General features: G+C 44.3%; 3 protein-coding genes across 3 annotated transcripts; 1 reads left to right on the top strand and 2 right to left on the bottom strand.

Annotated features, from left to right (window-relative positions):
- Positions 1–3,682: 3,682 nt before the first annotated feature.
- Positions 3,683–6,267, bottom strand: avpr2b.1 (arginine vasopressin receptor 2b, tandem duplicate, 1). The gene is made up of 3 exons (XM_076140993.1): positions 5,154–6,267; positions 4,168–4,372; positions 3,683–3,943 (listed from the first exon to the last, which is right to left on the bottom strand). Exons 1-3 carry the CDS (start codon positions 6,019–6,021, stop codon positions 3,898–3,900), a joined length of 1,119 nt encoding a protein of 372 aa, XP_075997108.1. The 5' UTR covers positions 6,022–6,267; the 3' UTR covers positions 3,683–3,897.
- A 111-nt stretch (positions 6,268–6,378) lies between these two features.
- On the bottom strand, positions 6,379–11,037 carry trnt1 (tRNA nucleotidyl transferase, CCA-adding, 1). Its single transcript, XM_076140992.1, has 7 exons — positions 10,649–11,037; positions 9,849–10,042; positions 8,954–9,092; positions 8,719–8,845; positions 8,394–8,587; positions 7,879–8,132; positions 6,379–7,118 (listed from the first exon to the last, which is right to left on the bottom strand). The coding sequence occupies exons 1-7, from the start codon at positions 10,776–10,778 to the stop codon at positions 6,873–6,875; spliced, it is 1,284 nt and encodes a 427-aa protein (XP_075997107.1). The 5' UTR covers positions 10,779–11,037; the 3' UTR covers positions 6,379–6,872.
- Positions 11,038–11,114: 77 nt separating this feature from the next.
- Positions 11,115–13,546, top strand: arl6ip5a (ADP-ribosylation factor-like 6 interacting protein 5a). The gene is made up of 3 exons (XM_076140994.1): positions 11,115–11,359; positions 12,400–12,617; positions 12,978–13,546. Exons 1-3 carry the CDS (start codon positions 11,181–11,183, stop codon positions 13,151–13,153), a joined length of 573 nt encoding a protein of 190 aa, XP_075997109.1. The 5' UTR covers positions 11,115–11,180; the 3' UTR covers positions 13,154–13,546.
- Positions 13,547–15,548: the final 2,002 nt, after the last annotated feature.

The raw sequence follows: 15,548 nt of genomic DNA, 5'->3' as shown, positions 1-15,548 counted from the left end.
ATAGACCATCTCATAAATATTTGAAATGGAAAGTTCCCACAGTAGGATTCCCCCTCACATGAACTCAAAGCACAGGTGACAAATCAAACACAGGCAGAAATGCAACGCCACAAATTGGGAGAAGAGCAGTTTTTATTTACATAACAGTCCAACCCAGGGCAAAACACAGAAGAGAGTAGCAGGTAAAATACAAAAACATTCACAAAAATATCTAGATGGAGGCCTAAAGTTTCCTGACAAAACTTCTGCAGCTGAAAGAGAGCCAGGGGACGATCTCAATCCAGCAGCCTTGGGTAGCAGCTCGGGGCCCTAAGTGCGTCATGGCAACTGGAGCTGCATGGCTGAAGGTTTAAGGAAGCCGAGCCGCAGGACTGGAGGCGAAGAGGTTTGTGGTTGTAGGAGAAGAGGCTGGCTTAGAAGCAGGCGGGAAGTTAGTTGGTCTTGGATAGCCTGATGGAAACAGACATATGAAGTAGGACACCTCACAGGAAAACCTGCAATCCTTTCTCCAAAAACAACCAGAGAGTCGAGAAACTCACACTCAAGGGGAGAAATTACCCACCGAGTCCATTCTTGGCAAGCTCCTTCTGTCACATGAGGACACAAATGCAGGAACGAGAAATCAGGACAGGAGCAGACTTTATTTACACAACAGTCCAAACCAGGGCAAAACACGAAATACGGGTAAATTGGAAAAGCAGTGACAAAAAATAGGATGGATCAAAGTCCACGTAATGCAAAAGTAAAGAGAAGTAAGAACACACATTAGGAACTGGAATAGGAAAACATATTAGGTAAGACCTGGCGAGGGACGAAGGCAAACTGAGAGAGCTAATTGGAAACAAACGAGGGAATGGGGATCAGGTGTGAGGAGCTGGGAACTAACTGATGATTGGTGGATGATGGGTGGCATGTGTGAGGCAAGACAGGGAGACTGGAACCAAAGGTGAGACACACCCACACACACACACAGAGAGAGAGAAGAGAACACAGACTCGTGACATTCCCTAAAGGCATCCACTCACTAAATGCTATACATTTTCTAAAGCTGACATAATTAAATTTAGGTTCATAATACAAAACCCTTGAGGTGTTTTTGAAACTCATTGCTTGTTTGAGCTGTGTGTGTGTGTATGGAAATGTTAAATCATTACAAGCATGACTGTGTTAGTCTGGGAAGTTTCTTGCAAGGGGATAATCTATCTATACTGTTGTCATGGCGGCGATATTGATACCAAGACCAACATTTGTAAATTATTAATGCAACAGCTGGTCATGCATCCACCTCCATATATTTAATTTGTACATGAACTCAGAGAAAGTAGGAAGGAGGGGAAGTGGATCAGTGGTTACATAAGGACCCCTGGGTGAATGAAAGAGTCACTCCAAGCTACTTTTGATAATTTACTCAGGCATGTGTTTTCGTCCTGTTTTTCATTTACATAAACATTTTTTTGCATGTAAGTGCAAAATTAAACAAATGGGCACTCAAAAGCACATTTGCCAAACAGGAAAAGCAGCCAGTGATTTGCCAGTTTTACCATCAATTCTGTAAAACCCGATGTGTTGAAAATATTTATTAATAATAATAAGTCAAATTCATTGAACAGCTGTCCCTCTGTACCTCTAGTTCTACATCCATAAATGTTAAAAAATATGTCAACACTATTTCATTGTGAGGAATCGGCATCATCTTAGCTGCATATTTCTGCTACTTGAGTGTTTTTGTGGCCGCTGTCTAAACATAACATTTGAATCCACAAGATCTGGATCTTGCTGCGCTTCATTTCTTCAAAGTGCTTGAAATCCCTGAGAAATCTCCCAGATCGTATTGGTTGGAGGAAGAAAACACAATTTTCTTTAAGAATAAACAGCAATGTAGAGGAAAAGATATGACTGCAAGTATCCGTCCTATATTTAAACTCAACGTAAAGAAAGAAAACTAGAGTACAAGCCTGAAATGTGTTTGTAAAGTGAAAATTCGAAAAATCTATAAATCACAGTTTACCTTGTACAGAACATTTTAAATGAGCTCAGTCTATTTCCTGTCACAGTCTGTCTTAATAACAGTTTCATGTGGATATGGTGTATTGATCGGTAATCATATCACCCCTTGCTGTTATATTATTATTGACACTAGGGATGATACAGAATCCCACATATTGCAGGTTTATGTAGTAAAGGTCAACTCTGATTGACACCTGTAGAGACACATAGCTGAATTTCAAACAATTCCCATTACTTCCATGGGATGAATAACATTCAGTTTCAATCAGATTATCAGCATGACAGCCAGAGAGGACATTGACTGACTTCCTTTCTACATCCCTCTTGTATTTTCTTACATGAGTTCCAAATGGGGAAACTCTGAGTTAATGAGGCAATGATAGACGCAATATGAAAGACAATTATGTTTGTGGAGGAATTTTCTTGCACCTGTGGTTAACACAGCCTGACACAGGTTGACCCACTTTCAATTTCATATTCACATGTGAAATTTATCAGATATGTGTTGCGAATATGTAAACAGAAGGGAACTACATGGAATCGGATATTCTCAAGTCTCAGGACGCATTCGTTTGTGTTTAAAGATCCTTCAGAAATGCTTTGTTGTTTTTGTCTCGTTTGCTTCCATGGCAGCATTTTGTTTACCTGCTACTTGGTTGCTAAGCATGAAGGTCATTTCAGATCTTAACCCTAGACAGAGGTATTGGATATGGCTTAATTAAAAAGAACATATCACAAATTGGATACGGTGGAGAGGGGGTGTGGCTTTTCAAAGAACAATCATCAATGTGGTTTCACATGTTAACACCTGCAGCAGTCCGTGTTTAATGTTCTTATTCATATTAGTCCCTTTCATGTACATTTATGCAGCACTTACACAGCGGCATATGTGTTGTTACATTTCCATGAGCATTTCCATAATTTGCATCAACATGTGGCAATTTGTCTGAGGATTTCTTTCTGGGAAATGTATTATTCTAATGTTTCTCCTCCTTGCTAATTACACATAAATATTTAACCAGATAGCACGGCAGGATGTTTGTAGCATTCTAAATGTGTTGTGATGTGGACATGTGACAGTGTGATCTTGCAGCTGGGAATGATACCAACTTAGCACTGGAATGAAGCTTGGAAAAATCTCCTGATCCTCTCTTTCATGTCGATGTCAGAGGATTGAAGCGGGCGACGAAGCCTTTTCACTAAATCGTTTCTGTTCCTACCCCATGTGTGACTATGACGATGACTCACTTTTGATTCTTTCATTACAACGTCAACCTCCACACGTGCTACTGGGACAAAAGAAACAATGAGGTGAAAAATGACAGCCCTTTATTGGCAATAAAAAGTACATACTGTGAGGAAGATGTTTGGTAAGCATCCACTGCACATCCCACATGTTTAATTTTCCAACTTAACACAATTTACAATATAACATACAGATGTAAAGTGGTCGGACATCAAACATGTACATTCATTAGATATTTACAGGTTAAACTACATGGCTTTTTCTCACTTTGATCCTGCACATACATAATATACCTATACATCATCATCATCATTGTTATCACCTGAATGCACAGAGGAGGGGACTCTTACGACAGAAACATCTTCCTGCATGGCAACAATGTTAACCACTGCAACACTACACTGCAACAAAGAAACACATTCACTGAGGAAAATAGCAAAAATGTTCTATCTTACAATATTGAGTCAATTTAAGAAAGAGCATATCTCCTTGTAGGAGGCATGAAACCATATTTGAGGCCATATTTTGATCATTTGAAATATTTCTGCCAGCGAGTAGTCATGATGATGACTATTTCTGTCCTTCCTCCCTATTCAATCTAATGATGCGTTTCTTCTTCTTCTTCCTCTTCTTCTTCTTTACCTTTATGTGGGCGTGGGTGAATCAGTCAAACCAGCATGTCGAAATGTGCTGTGGAGTTTTCACATTTAAAGGTGAATCTTCCAGTATTCTCTGAGTTTACACTACACAATACACTTAAAAGATCATTATCCTGTGTGCTGTCAACGTATGCTGTCACCATAGAGACCTGCAGTTGTCCTATGATTGTCCTGTTTGCAGTAGCTGCGTCTCAGCGTGTGTTTACAGACAGTTCAAGGGGCAACTTGACCCCCGAGGTGAGCAGGCGTCTTTACCTGGAATCTGAGAGGTTCTTGAGGCTGATATATAAGGAGCTGACCATGGTGGCCTCCTCCTGGATAGACTCCTTCATATCGGCCCCACCTGCACACAGCAGAGCCACCAGTCTCTCAGGCAGCTTCCCACTGAACAGCAGGTAGATGCATGGGTTTGCACAGCTGTTCAAACTGGCCAGCAGCATCAATATGGTGAAGGTTGCAGCTGAGAATACACATGAAGAGTAAGGATTAGTTCTGACTGATAAGCAAAGATGTCAGCATTTAAATGTCATTTTGCATCTTGTCTCTTTTCTCCAATAAATGACTTTCAGTTTAACATTTTAATCCATTATGGGATGTTTTTTTTTAATGAATGTTGAAATTTATGTCGGATACTCTAGTCCAGCCTTTGTCCTGTATTATGTATAGTCACCATTTAACATTTTATATCTGCCTGTCAGGGGTTGATGATTTCAATGTTTTGAACCGCTTCTGTTCATGTGAATGTGATGTATGACAATAATCATTACCAGTAGTATGCAAATGTGGCAAGACTCATTTTTGATGGTTTATGTACCATTAAATTAGTAATTAAATAACAAACAATATATACATACATTATAAATCATTAAATCAGAGGTAGGCAAATCCAAAATGGGGCCATTTTCGACATAAAATGCATCCCAAAATGCAATAATACGTTGTTTTTTTTCTTCCCCCCAAAAATGCAGATTATTTTGTAGCTAACCAGCCTTTAGATCAGCTGTCATATATTTGAATTTAAAGTGTTTCATCTTTGATTCATGTGTCTTTCTCCTGTAGTTATCGCCTTGTTTGTTGCCTCTCAATCATATCGATCGAATGTCCCCGGTACTCACATTGATTAACATTTTATGTAAGAAAAGTGATACTGAATAAAACTTAATCCAACCATCACATCTGAATGTTATTACTTATGCGTTCTTGTATCTGATGAGCTTTAAACCCAAACCCTGGTTTCTTACTGTGAGTGGGCGCCTCCGTGTCCCACACAGACCACAGCTGCACAGTGAAGAAAGGCGCCCAGCAGATGATGTAGGCGAGCACGATGACGATGGTCATCTTCACCGTCCTCACCCTCGCCTTGGACACCCCGGCCACGCTGCTGGCTCTGGAGCTCAGCGGTTTGTTGACAGCTTCTCCTCCGACCTGGTGCGTCTTCATGTTGAAGTTGATCTGCACGGTGCGGCAGATGCGCACCTGGCACGCGATCACCGTGAGAACCGGCAGGATGAAGATCACCAATGTGGTCCAGGTCACGTAAGCTTTCAGACCCCATGGTTTTATAAAATCTGCCCAGCAGTCGTACACACCGGGGGCCACTTCCACCCGAGAGAAGATGAAGATCTGCGGGAGGCTGCCGATGAGGGAGACGCACCAGGCGGCGCACACCGGGACGTTCCAACGCGCCCTGCGCCTCTGGAACGTCACCATGGGGTTACAGATGGCTTGGTAGCGGTCTATCGTCATCACCACGATCATGTATGTGGAGGCGAACATCCCGACCACCTGCAGGTACTTAACCAGGCGACACAAGATGTCAGGACCGACGAATCTGTCCGTGATGTCCCAGATTAGCTGGGGACAAATCTGGAAAAACGTCACCACCAGGTCGGCGAGGCACAGGTGGAACACGAAGACGCGCATCCTGGAGAGCTGCTTCCGGTGCTTCCACAGCACCAACAGCAGCCCAAAGTTTAGGATCCCCGCAATGATGAAGATGATAGACAACAGAGCGATTTCCACCTGAGCCAAGCGTTCATCCCGCGGTTCATCCTCTGGGAGCGCGATATCCAAAGTGCTGTTACTCATGTTGACACTGAACCAGTCCATGGTGTCAGCTCCAGGCCCTTACCTTCACATGACCCCGGCACACAAGCCAATGCACACACACATATATAAAATGACCCCCCAAGTCAGGAGGTCTAGGTTGGTAGTTGAATTCCTACTGAGGTGCTGGGAGGCTGCAGGCAGAAGAGAGGAGTGAGCTGTTTGTGAATGAGAGCAGAGCTTTTATATGTGCGGGAGGGAGGAGCAACCAGACTCCAGCACGCTACACCAGGCTGGGGGCACGCGCACACACACACACACACACACACACACACACACACACACACACACACACACACACACACACACACACACACACACACACACACACACACACGAAAATAACCACAATTCCATAAGTCTCTTCAATGGAACTTTACTTTTCATAGAAAGTACGACAAACGTAAAAAACACATCAAATCCGTGTGTGTGTGTGTGTGTTTACTCCATTTCAACTCAAAAGAAGACAAATCACTCAAACCCAAAAAGTTGCGTTGTAATCACGCATCAACTCAATATTCTTTACAAAACTCAAAGTGTTTTCTGTGGTTGAACACATCCTCTACCTGGACTGACTGACAGGTGAGATTGTTCCAGAAAATCTTCATTTCATTATTTTAAGTCATCAGTAAGTGCAGAAGTTGATATTTATGCGTCTGAACATCTGCTGCTTTTGACCATCAAGCATTCTCTCATGCAGTGGATCAGCTGTGTGTGTGTGTGTGTGTGTGTGTGTGTGTGTGTGATTCCTTCAACTTTACAAAGTGTTCATGATTAACTTAACAGCTTGAGTTGCTTTCAGATCCTAACTGCATTCCTCAGCTCTTCCCTTCTGCTGCTTCCTCCCGCCTCATTTAGTCCGTGAAGTGACTGAGCAGCTCCTCCTTGTCCATGCGGTAGCGACTCTTCTTCCAGACATCGCGGAGCTGCTGTAAGGCGGCGCCGATCTCTTTGCCCGAGTTGACCCCCAGCTTCCTCAGGTCGTGGCCGCTGACGGGGAAGCGAGGGACGGCCCACCGGCTGAGCTCGGCCAGCAGCTTCTCCTCGCCCTGGTACTTCAGCAGCTCGCACACTTTACTCTGAGAATCCAACTCCCGGCTCTGAAAGCAGAAAGCCACACTGTTTACTTTCTGTCAACTGCGAGCCGACGGAGCGTTTAGGTGCCTCAGTAAATGAAATTAAGGAAATAATTTAAAGATGACTTTCCCTTGACTTCTATTCATTTTAATTGATTTAATGCCATTAGTCTTACAAGGTCCTTTCATGGGAGAAGGGATCTGATATTAGATATTAGATATTAATGGGGAGAAAATGCAACTGAGCCTCTAATGATGCTCGTTCAAAGAGCATCAGAGTCACCTTCCTCCTCTTATGCGGCTGAAATCAAACCCTTACATCCAGCTGTATCTCATCTCAGCTCAAACCTCTCTGCCTCTTCTATGATGACCTTTTTAAAAAAAAGTGCAAAGTGTTCAGTCTAGCAGTGCGGCCCGTTTATATCATTCAGATAGATTCACGATTGCCTCTGTAACGACTCAGGCGGCTCACAGGCGCCCATCTATTCAACCCCGAGAGGCGGCGGGGTGGAAATCAAATTGAGACGGTGTCATGTGCAGTTCCTCTTCTAAACTGCAGAAGAATGCCAGTAAGGAGTTTGGATCAGCGTTTAAGTTTTTCGGGGTGCATCTCCAAGTCGGTTGAAGATAATCAAACTGCCGCGAGTGATGCCTGGGTTTGCTCACTGGCACGTTAAACAATAGATTCTGATGAATTATCCTCTCTGAGCAGGGAAGATACGCTGTGAGACTGCTGATGACAACAACAGGAGGAGGAGGAAGGCGGAGGAGGGCTGAAACTTACGTCAATGATGAAGTCAGTGAAAGGTCGGATGCTGTCGGGGTCATCCTGGTCCTTGCGGAGCTCCCGTCTGTGTCTGACCAGGAATTGGGCCAGGGTCTTCTCCTCTCTGGACACCTGCAGTCTGATGTCCATCTTCTCCACCTCCTCCGCGCTGTGGAAGAGGGAAGCCAGGATGGTCACGGGCTTGGGACCGTGGCCTCCGGCGTTCTGACACACACGCTTCATCTCCTCCACGTCGCCATCTGGTGGTAAACCTGAGGAGGAGCAGGGACAGGCAGGGGTTTGGACTTTAGGACGGGATGATCATCAACATTGAGATGATGAAAAACAGATCCAAAACAAACGCTCCCTCTATAAATAAAAGGCAAGAGTAAGAATGACAGGTGAATACTGAACAAACTAAAGGAATGATCTTTAAACAGAGAACAGAGAAACCTAAAATCATGTTAGTATTGGGTATAACTACGCTCACAGTATGTCTGAGTAGTAAACACTTTCACCCTCAGATGCCTCACCTATGTACTGGGCCAGTCCCAGGCTGTACATCAGCTCCAGTAGATGAGCAACATGGCTACCAACCACCATCTTCTTAAGCTCCACCCAGATCCGTGGCCCGGATATTCCCGCCAGGCCGCGGGCGTTTTCCCTGATGGCATCCAGCGTCTGGGGCTCGTGGGCACCAGGCTCCAGAGCCACTCTGCCGTAGAACCTGTGGAGCCGGTGCGTCAGCGTGGAGGTGAACACCAACGCAAAGACTTCAGCTGCTGAAGTTTACCTTTTGAACCGAGTTACATTGAGAGTGAAATCATAGCTACGGTCTGGGACAAACAGCCTGCCTACCTGAAATACCGCAGTATCCTCAAGTAGTCCTCCTGGATCCTTTGCTCAGCACTGCCCACAAACTGAACTTTACGCTCCTGCAGGTCATCGTGTCCTTTGAAGTAGTCGTATAACGTGCCGTCCAACCCTGAGGGGGGAGGGGAAGTGAGCAGGATGTGGTCATGAATTCTGATATGCCAGATCAAACACATAACCGTGACACGGGGGAGCAAGTCTGTCTCATCCGGTGGACTACCTAAAAACATGGAGTTGATGGTCAGATCCCTCCGCTCGGCATCTTTCTGCCAGTTGGTGGTGAATTCAACCTCGGCGTGACGCCCGTCTGTCAGAACGTCCACTCGCAACGTGGTCACCTCAAAGTTCTCGTCGTGGATCTGCAAGAGAGATCACAATAATGAATATGCCACAGTTGATTAGATGCATGATGCGCTCACGCTGCCCCAAGATAATGCCTCATTTAAAGTCATCAACCATTAATACACTCCTTTACATTAACCAGAGACGCTGCAGAGCTTCAAACAGCCTTTATATTGTAAGTTATGACCATTGCTCTCTATTCTAAATCAATGTGCTAATACATTGTGTGTTTGGAATGAGATGCAGACAAGGCCCACATGTAGGATAATGATTCTGCTCTAACACATTGAAAGTGGCGAATGAAACTGTGCGAGTGTGAACTGATTGAACTGAGCCTAGAGTGTCGAACTTGATACGTCTGCAAATGTGATTTTCTCTCACGTGCACACTCTTCCTCTCATGCCTCAGAAGGACAATGAGAGAAAAAGCCTGACACAAGTGCCACTCTTGATAATGGAGATGGCTTCAAACAAGGGGATTGGGTGGGAGAGCTTTTCCAAGGAATACAGAAATGGAACAAAACGAAAAAGAAATCCACTACATTACACCACTCTGCATCCACAGTCAGACAATCTGGAAGCTCTTGGGGGAGAAAATGTTCAAAAGTGGTTGAGTCCTCTTTGAAAATAGACAAAAATAAAATAATAATGGGTACATTTTAGCATGAAACCCTCATTTTGAAAGAAACCCTGTTAGCGTAGCAGGAGGCACTTGGCACCTCGGTACTTCGATCAGAGAAGTGGAACAGATGACATCACTGTGCAGTGTCTTACTCTGGCTGTAATGGTCCCGTGTTTCTCTCCTTTGTTATTGATCATCCGGATTCCGGCACTTTGGAACATGCGTTTCATCTCCTCTGGCGTTGCCGTGGTAGCAAAGTCCACATCGTCCGGCCGCTTCCCGGACAGCAGGTCCCGAACTGCACCGCCCGCTATTCTCAGCTCGTGTTGATGCTTCTCAAACAGATCTGGAAAGAGCAAAACACAAGTTTGTTTTCCTCACGGGCAAAGTGTCTCTGAGCAGAAACGACAGATGAGAAAATTGAGGTCATGCTCCCTCCTGTGGTTGATGGTGGTACTGTGAGGCTCAAACGCTTTTCCCGAATCTGATTTAATCGATAGAAGCTCCAGAGACATTATGTCATCCAATTATGGACGATGACGATTTCGGCAGATTGTACCAAACACTTACATGCTGAAACTTTAACAACTTTAGACTGAAAACAAAAGACAAGCACCGTGACATCTAACAAATATTGAGCCACCTACTAAAATAGTCACAAGGTGCTTTTCTTTCCTTTTAATAGGGGGACATCTGGCAAAAAGCAACTAAATCTAAGCTTTGAGTAATGTGAAAAAGCAGCAGTTTTATATTTTACATTGGGATCATTCAGAATTTTAAAATTTAAATTTGACCTCATATTTAAGGATTGGGATTTTTAAACGGGTAACTACTTCAAGAAAACGAAACCTCTTGGTACTTGGACCATTTCGCCAATTTAAGTATGTAATAACTATATTTCACTCATTTATACAATAAATAAAACAGCAATTTCCCCGCAACTTTATCTCACCTGCTAGTCCGTTCAGTCCAGGTGTAAACAAAGACTGGAACTGACTGGTCTTCAGCTGCATGGTGAACAGAGACCTCCGAAAGAAACACGACGTGACGATCGACTGCTGACTCAATATCTTTCTCCACATTAGTGAAATGTTACAACAAAATGGAATAATGTTTGTTTACATCTGACCGTCTTCCTTGGCTGAGTCAGTGACGTTAGCCAAACACGAACGAGGCGTAGCGAAGTACTAGCCGGTAGGTCGCCGTTTATATCACACGTTTAATGGGAAAAAATTGACTTTAAAGACTTTTAAGGACGAATGTCACCTAAATTGCTCCATTTATCGCCTGCTCTCGTCTGCCATTGCGCATTGCAGGAAGTGTTTCTCTTCACACGCGGGCGCTGACCAATAGCATTACGTTACGTCATCGTAGGGCGGGGTTTTACCAACGCAGGCTGTCAATAAACTATCGCGAGACTTTGAAGCTCACGTTCCGGTTGTTTGTCTCTCTGTCAGATTAGTGAAGTGGTTTAACGGAAACAAATGGCCAAAGTAGAGCTGACGCCGCTCCGGCCGTGGGAGGATTTCTTCCCTGCATCGGAGAGGTTCGCCAAGCCAGACGGGAAAGATATGGCCAAATGGAACAACAGAGTAGTGAGCAACATGCTGTATTACCAGACTAACTACCTGGCTCTAGCCGTCGTTGTGTTCCTTGTTGTCGGGTGAGTACAGTGAGAACAGCTGTGGTCGTTTCCTATTGACATAGAAAATCAATACCCTTGCTGTCATAAAACGCCTTGCTGCCCCATCAGAGCTCAAATGTTCGGTGGTCGAGACCAAAGCAAGGTTTACTTTGGCTCTAGCCGAAGAGCCAAAGCAAACCTTGCAAAAAGTTGTATCATGTTAGTAATGTCGCCTCCACATCAGATTCATTCCATCAAAGTGCAAATCAAAGCTCTGGCTTTCTCCCATCACGTTTCAAATACTTTTGGGTCTGCTGATGTGTCAGAGTCAGGCTGGTAAACAGGATGTCACCTTTAAAAAGACTGACATGAGGGGTATAGTGGATACAGGATGTGGTGAGCGTGTCTGCATCTTGCCACATGTTCTAAACTGTTATTGAGATAAGACATTTACATAGACTTTAGATGCAGCCTCATGCCAACACACACACACACACACACACACACACACACACACACACACACACACACACACACACACACACGAACACACACACACACACACCTCCATGTCTAGATTGTGATTATTTCAAATTACAAAATGTATTTCAGTACTTTGAGTCGAATTGCAGCTTTACTTATGGACACTTTTTTCCATTCCTTCCTGGCCCAAACCTTCTTAAAATAGTGATGCTCATCCTCTCAGCTGTTTGATGACTTGTTGTTGTTGTTGCTATGGCCAGAAAGCCAAATAATCCCTCAGCCATGTTGTCAGCTGCTGCACTGTAGATAGCAAAGCACCTCACTGGTCTCATGACTGGGGACTATTGGAATGTTTCTCAATGATTCAGTGCTCAACAGTGACCCCCAAATCAATAGTGTTTCATCATATTTATCAGGTTTTCCCCATGTTGACATAGCAAAGTGAAAATTCCAATTCTTCTAACAGCTGGTCCAATCATGTTGTTGTATTGACAGCTTTTCCCCACTTGGTGGCGCCAGTGACTAGACAACGATGTCCCTATCCTCCAGTTGTTCTCTAACCTCTGTTCCGATGGTGTCTTGATGTTGCCCTGCAGGTTCCTGAACCCTGTGGGGATGTTCACAGCCATGGCCGTGGTGTCGGGCGTCTTCCTGGCCTCCATTTGGGCCGGAGACAACAAAGCTGTGATCAAAGACTTTAAGAGGCAGAATCCGGCTGCGTTTGTGATTGTTGTCATGGTGGCCAGCTACTTGTTACTTTCCATGCTGGGAAGCGTCATGGTGTTCATGTTAGCAATCACTTTACCTCTGGCCTGTAAGTGTGTTTGTGTTCTTATTTAAAACCTCACGTGAAACTACATTTATGACACGATTCAAAACTTTCCTCCTAAGGTCCATAGAAAGTTGTTCAGCAGTTTCCACTCAGTGTGCACAGTGGTACTGCAGCAGAAGAGCAGATTTCTATGTTTGTTGAGCCTACAAACATAGAAATCTGTATAATATGTATTTTAGTATTAAGAAAGCAATCTTGCAGCTGTATCAAATTTAAAACTGCTGCATGAAATGTATCTTTTGGTGTCTGAAATCAATTTTGTTTGAGTTTTACGGATTTGATTCTGCACAGTTAGATTGCCAGACTTTAACGACAACACTCCCTGTCCCCTCTGTGTTTCAGTGATATTCGCTCACGCTTCATTCCGTCTGCGCAACATGAAGAACAAACTGGAGAATAGGATTGAAAGTGCCGGTCTGAAGAAGTCACCGATGGGCATTTTGCTGGAGGCCCTGGGTCAACAAGAAGAGAACATGCAGAAGATCCAGAGCTTCCTGGAGGGAAAACTAAAGGAGTGATGGGACAGTAATGGGAGGATAAATGTACACACACGTTCATCTCTTGGACATAGGTCTTTGATTTCTCAGTGTAAACCTTTTTAAAGTGTATGACACATCCGGCGTGTTGTTAGGTGTGTGTGTTTTAAAGAGGAGCACCTGATATGGTTTGTAATCTAAAGGGCTTTATCTTGAACTCAGGTTATCTGTCACTCCACCCAGAACTGGTCAGGGCACCTTTCACACACAGGCCTCCTCTGTGTTTCCTCATAGTTTCAAATCTCAACTACTGTGAGATGTGGCTCCATTTCAAAAGAGAAACGACAGCTCTGCCGTGGTTTGTATTCTGACTGATTATTGAAAGAATTATGTTTCCCTGGTAAGCAGTGCTTAAAGAAACTCCTTCAAAAGGTTGTTGTTGTCGTGGTTTTTCTTTTACTCAAATTAGATGAAGATGTTTAATCGACTTGGGGAAGCAGCTGCAGCAGTGCAAGCTGAGCTGGAGTTATGAGACCAGCGCAAGTGTTCCCGCTTTACACAAAGATTAAAATGTGCACACTCGACACACGCCGTTGCCAAGTTGTTCTGCAGACTGGGGTTGTTTCAGGTTTGCGCTTTTGGATTCCCTCACGTTAACTCTTAACAGTTAAATTACTTTCCACATTTGAATAGAAACCCGTCAACCTGATGTGAATGCAAATGTGTTAAAAACCAGACAACTGAGTGAGTGTTTCCTCATGTCTGAGAGAGACGCGTGACTCCAGCCAATGAGTCAGATCACTGTGCAAATATTTGGAAGAAGACTTTAAAGGAGCCTAAAGTCTTCACCCGTGTACATCTGTAGTCCTCCTGCACCTCTCTGACTGCTTAATCTCAACTGTACACCCCAGGGTGACAGATTGGCTAACTTTGCTTTCTACTCCATTTACCCCAATGCTAATCAATAGGCTGCAGTAGATTATAGTGCAGAAAGCTGAGCGCTGCACAGTGACAGAGTGGATTCATCTGCAGTCACTCACCTCCAAAGCGGAGTTAGTCGCTGTGTCAGCTACTTCGGCATTTTTTTTCTACATTGGATTCCATTTGAAAATTGACTGCAGATAAGGAGAATCCATCTGGAACGTAATGTGTTGCGTGTAAGGAGAAGTGGGGAATGAAATGATGGTAATTTAAAGCAGGTAATTGCTTCAGATTGCTGCTTTTGTAGACTGAAAGGGCTTAAAGTGTGAGTTGCCCTACTTAAGTCTTTGTTTACAAAATGACTACAAGCCATAATTATGTTTTTAATAATTAAAGTAACAGCACTTCTCTACAGAATGTTCAACCTTCAAATGGAAATGCTGCAACCTAGTATGAAGCCGCAATCTCCTGACCTCTGCATAGTCGAGGGTAACAGTATTCCACTGGCCCTCCGGTTTAAGTGTGACTCCGGCTGCAGGGCTTCAACCTCTGTGCATCAGAGGTGTGATTTATGCCCCCTCTCATCATCATCATCATCATCATGGCTGTCCATACTGTGCAACTCTGAGACGTGCACTCGAGCGACGGTGCCACTTAACTCAAGTAAAGTCATGTCGGCGAGCGCACAGGAGGCCCTTGTTCCGGCTCCTTCAGCTGCTGTAAGGATCCGAAACAACACGTGTGTGTATGTGTGTGTGTTGGCTGTAGCACGCCCAACAGGTGTGTGTGTGTGTGTGTGTGTGTGTGTGTGTGTGTGTGTGTGTGTGTGTGTGTGTGTGTGTGTGTGTGTGTGTGTGTGTGTGTGTGTGTGTGTGTGTGTGTGTGTGTGTGTGTGTGTGTGTGTGTGTGTGTGTGTGTGTGTTTTCTCCTAAGCAGCCATGTAATTCTGTAGAGGAAACACTGCTCAAAACAACACTTATCCTTTTGTGTTTTTGTTATTTTGCAAATCAATTTAACTTGTAATTTCGAAACCATAATTGCTTCAAAGCTTTTATTGATGTGTGAGGCAAACACGGCCATAGATGTGTCACCAACGGCCTGCTGGGTTTGCACACAAGCTTCTCAGTGAGGACACCCGCTTCTCCACTTGCAACATCTGTGCCTCGTTTTGTATCGACAACACATCAGCGTCCACACAGGGAGAAATCAAGCACAACACAACAACAAGTGTGTTCAGTCAGGCGTGTTCTGACGGCATGCTGCCTGTGTTTTGACCCCTACCCCTCCTCTTCCTCCTCCTGCTCAGCTCACCCGAGGAGCTTTGGCCTTTGGCTGGCTAAGCTGGTTAGTAAGCATCATCACTCTGTCAGTCTGTCATTCAGTAGATCCGGGCCTACAGTGCAGCTGATCAGGTAACAAACTGATGACGACCTGTGACCTTTGCAGGCTGCTGTTGCCTCAAGTGAGCACATCAAACCTCTCCACTGCCTTTCCTCCTCCTCCTTGATGGAAGGTT

This window comes from Genypterus blacodes, unplaced genomic scaffold, assembly GCF_046128005.1.
Source record: "Genypterus blacodes isolate CSIRO-AG114 ecotype Tasmania unplaced genomic scaffold, CSIRO-AGI_Gbla_v1 ptg000017l_1, whole genome shotgun sequence".
NCBI classification, from domain to species: domain Eukaryota; kingdom Metazoa; phylum Chordata; class Actinopteri; order Ophidiiformes; family Ophidiidae; genus Genypterus; species Genypterus blacodes.
The sequence above is the reverse complement of the archived record's forward strand: the minus strand, read 5'-3'. Positions and strand labels throughout refer to the sequence as shown.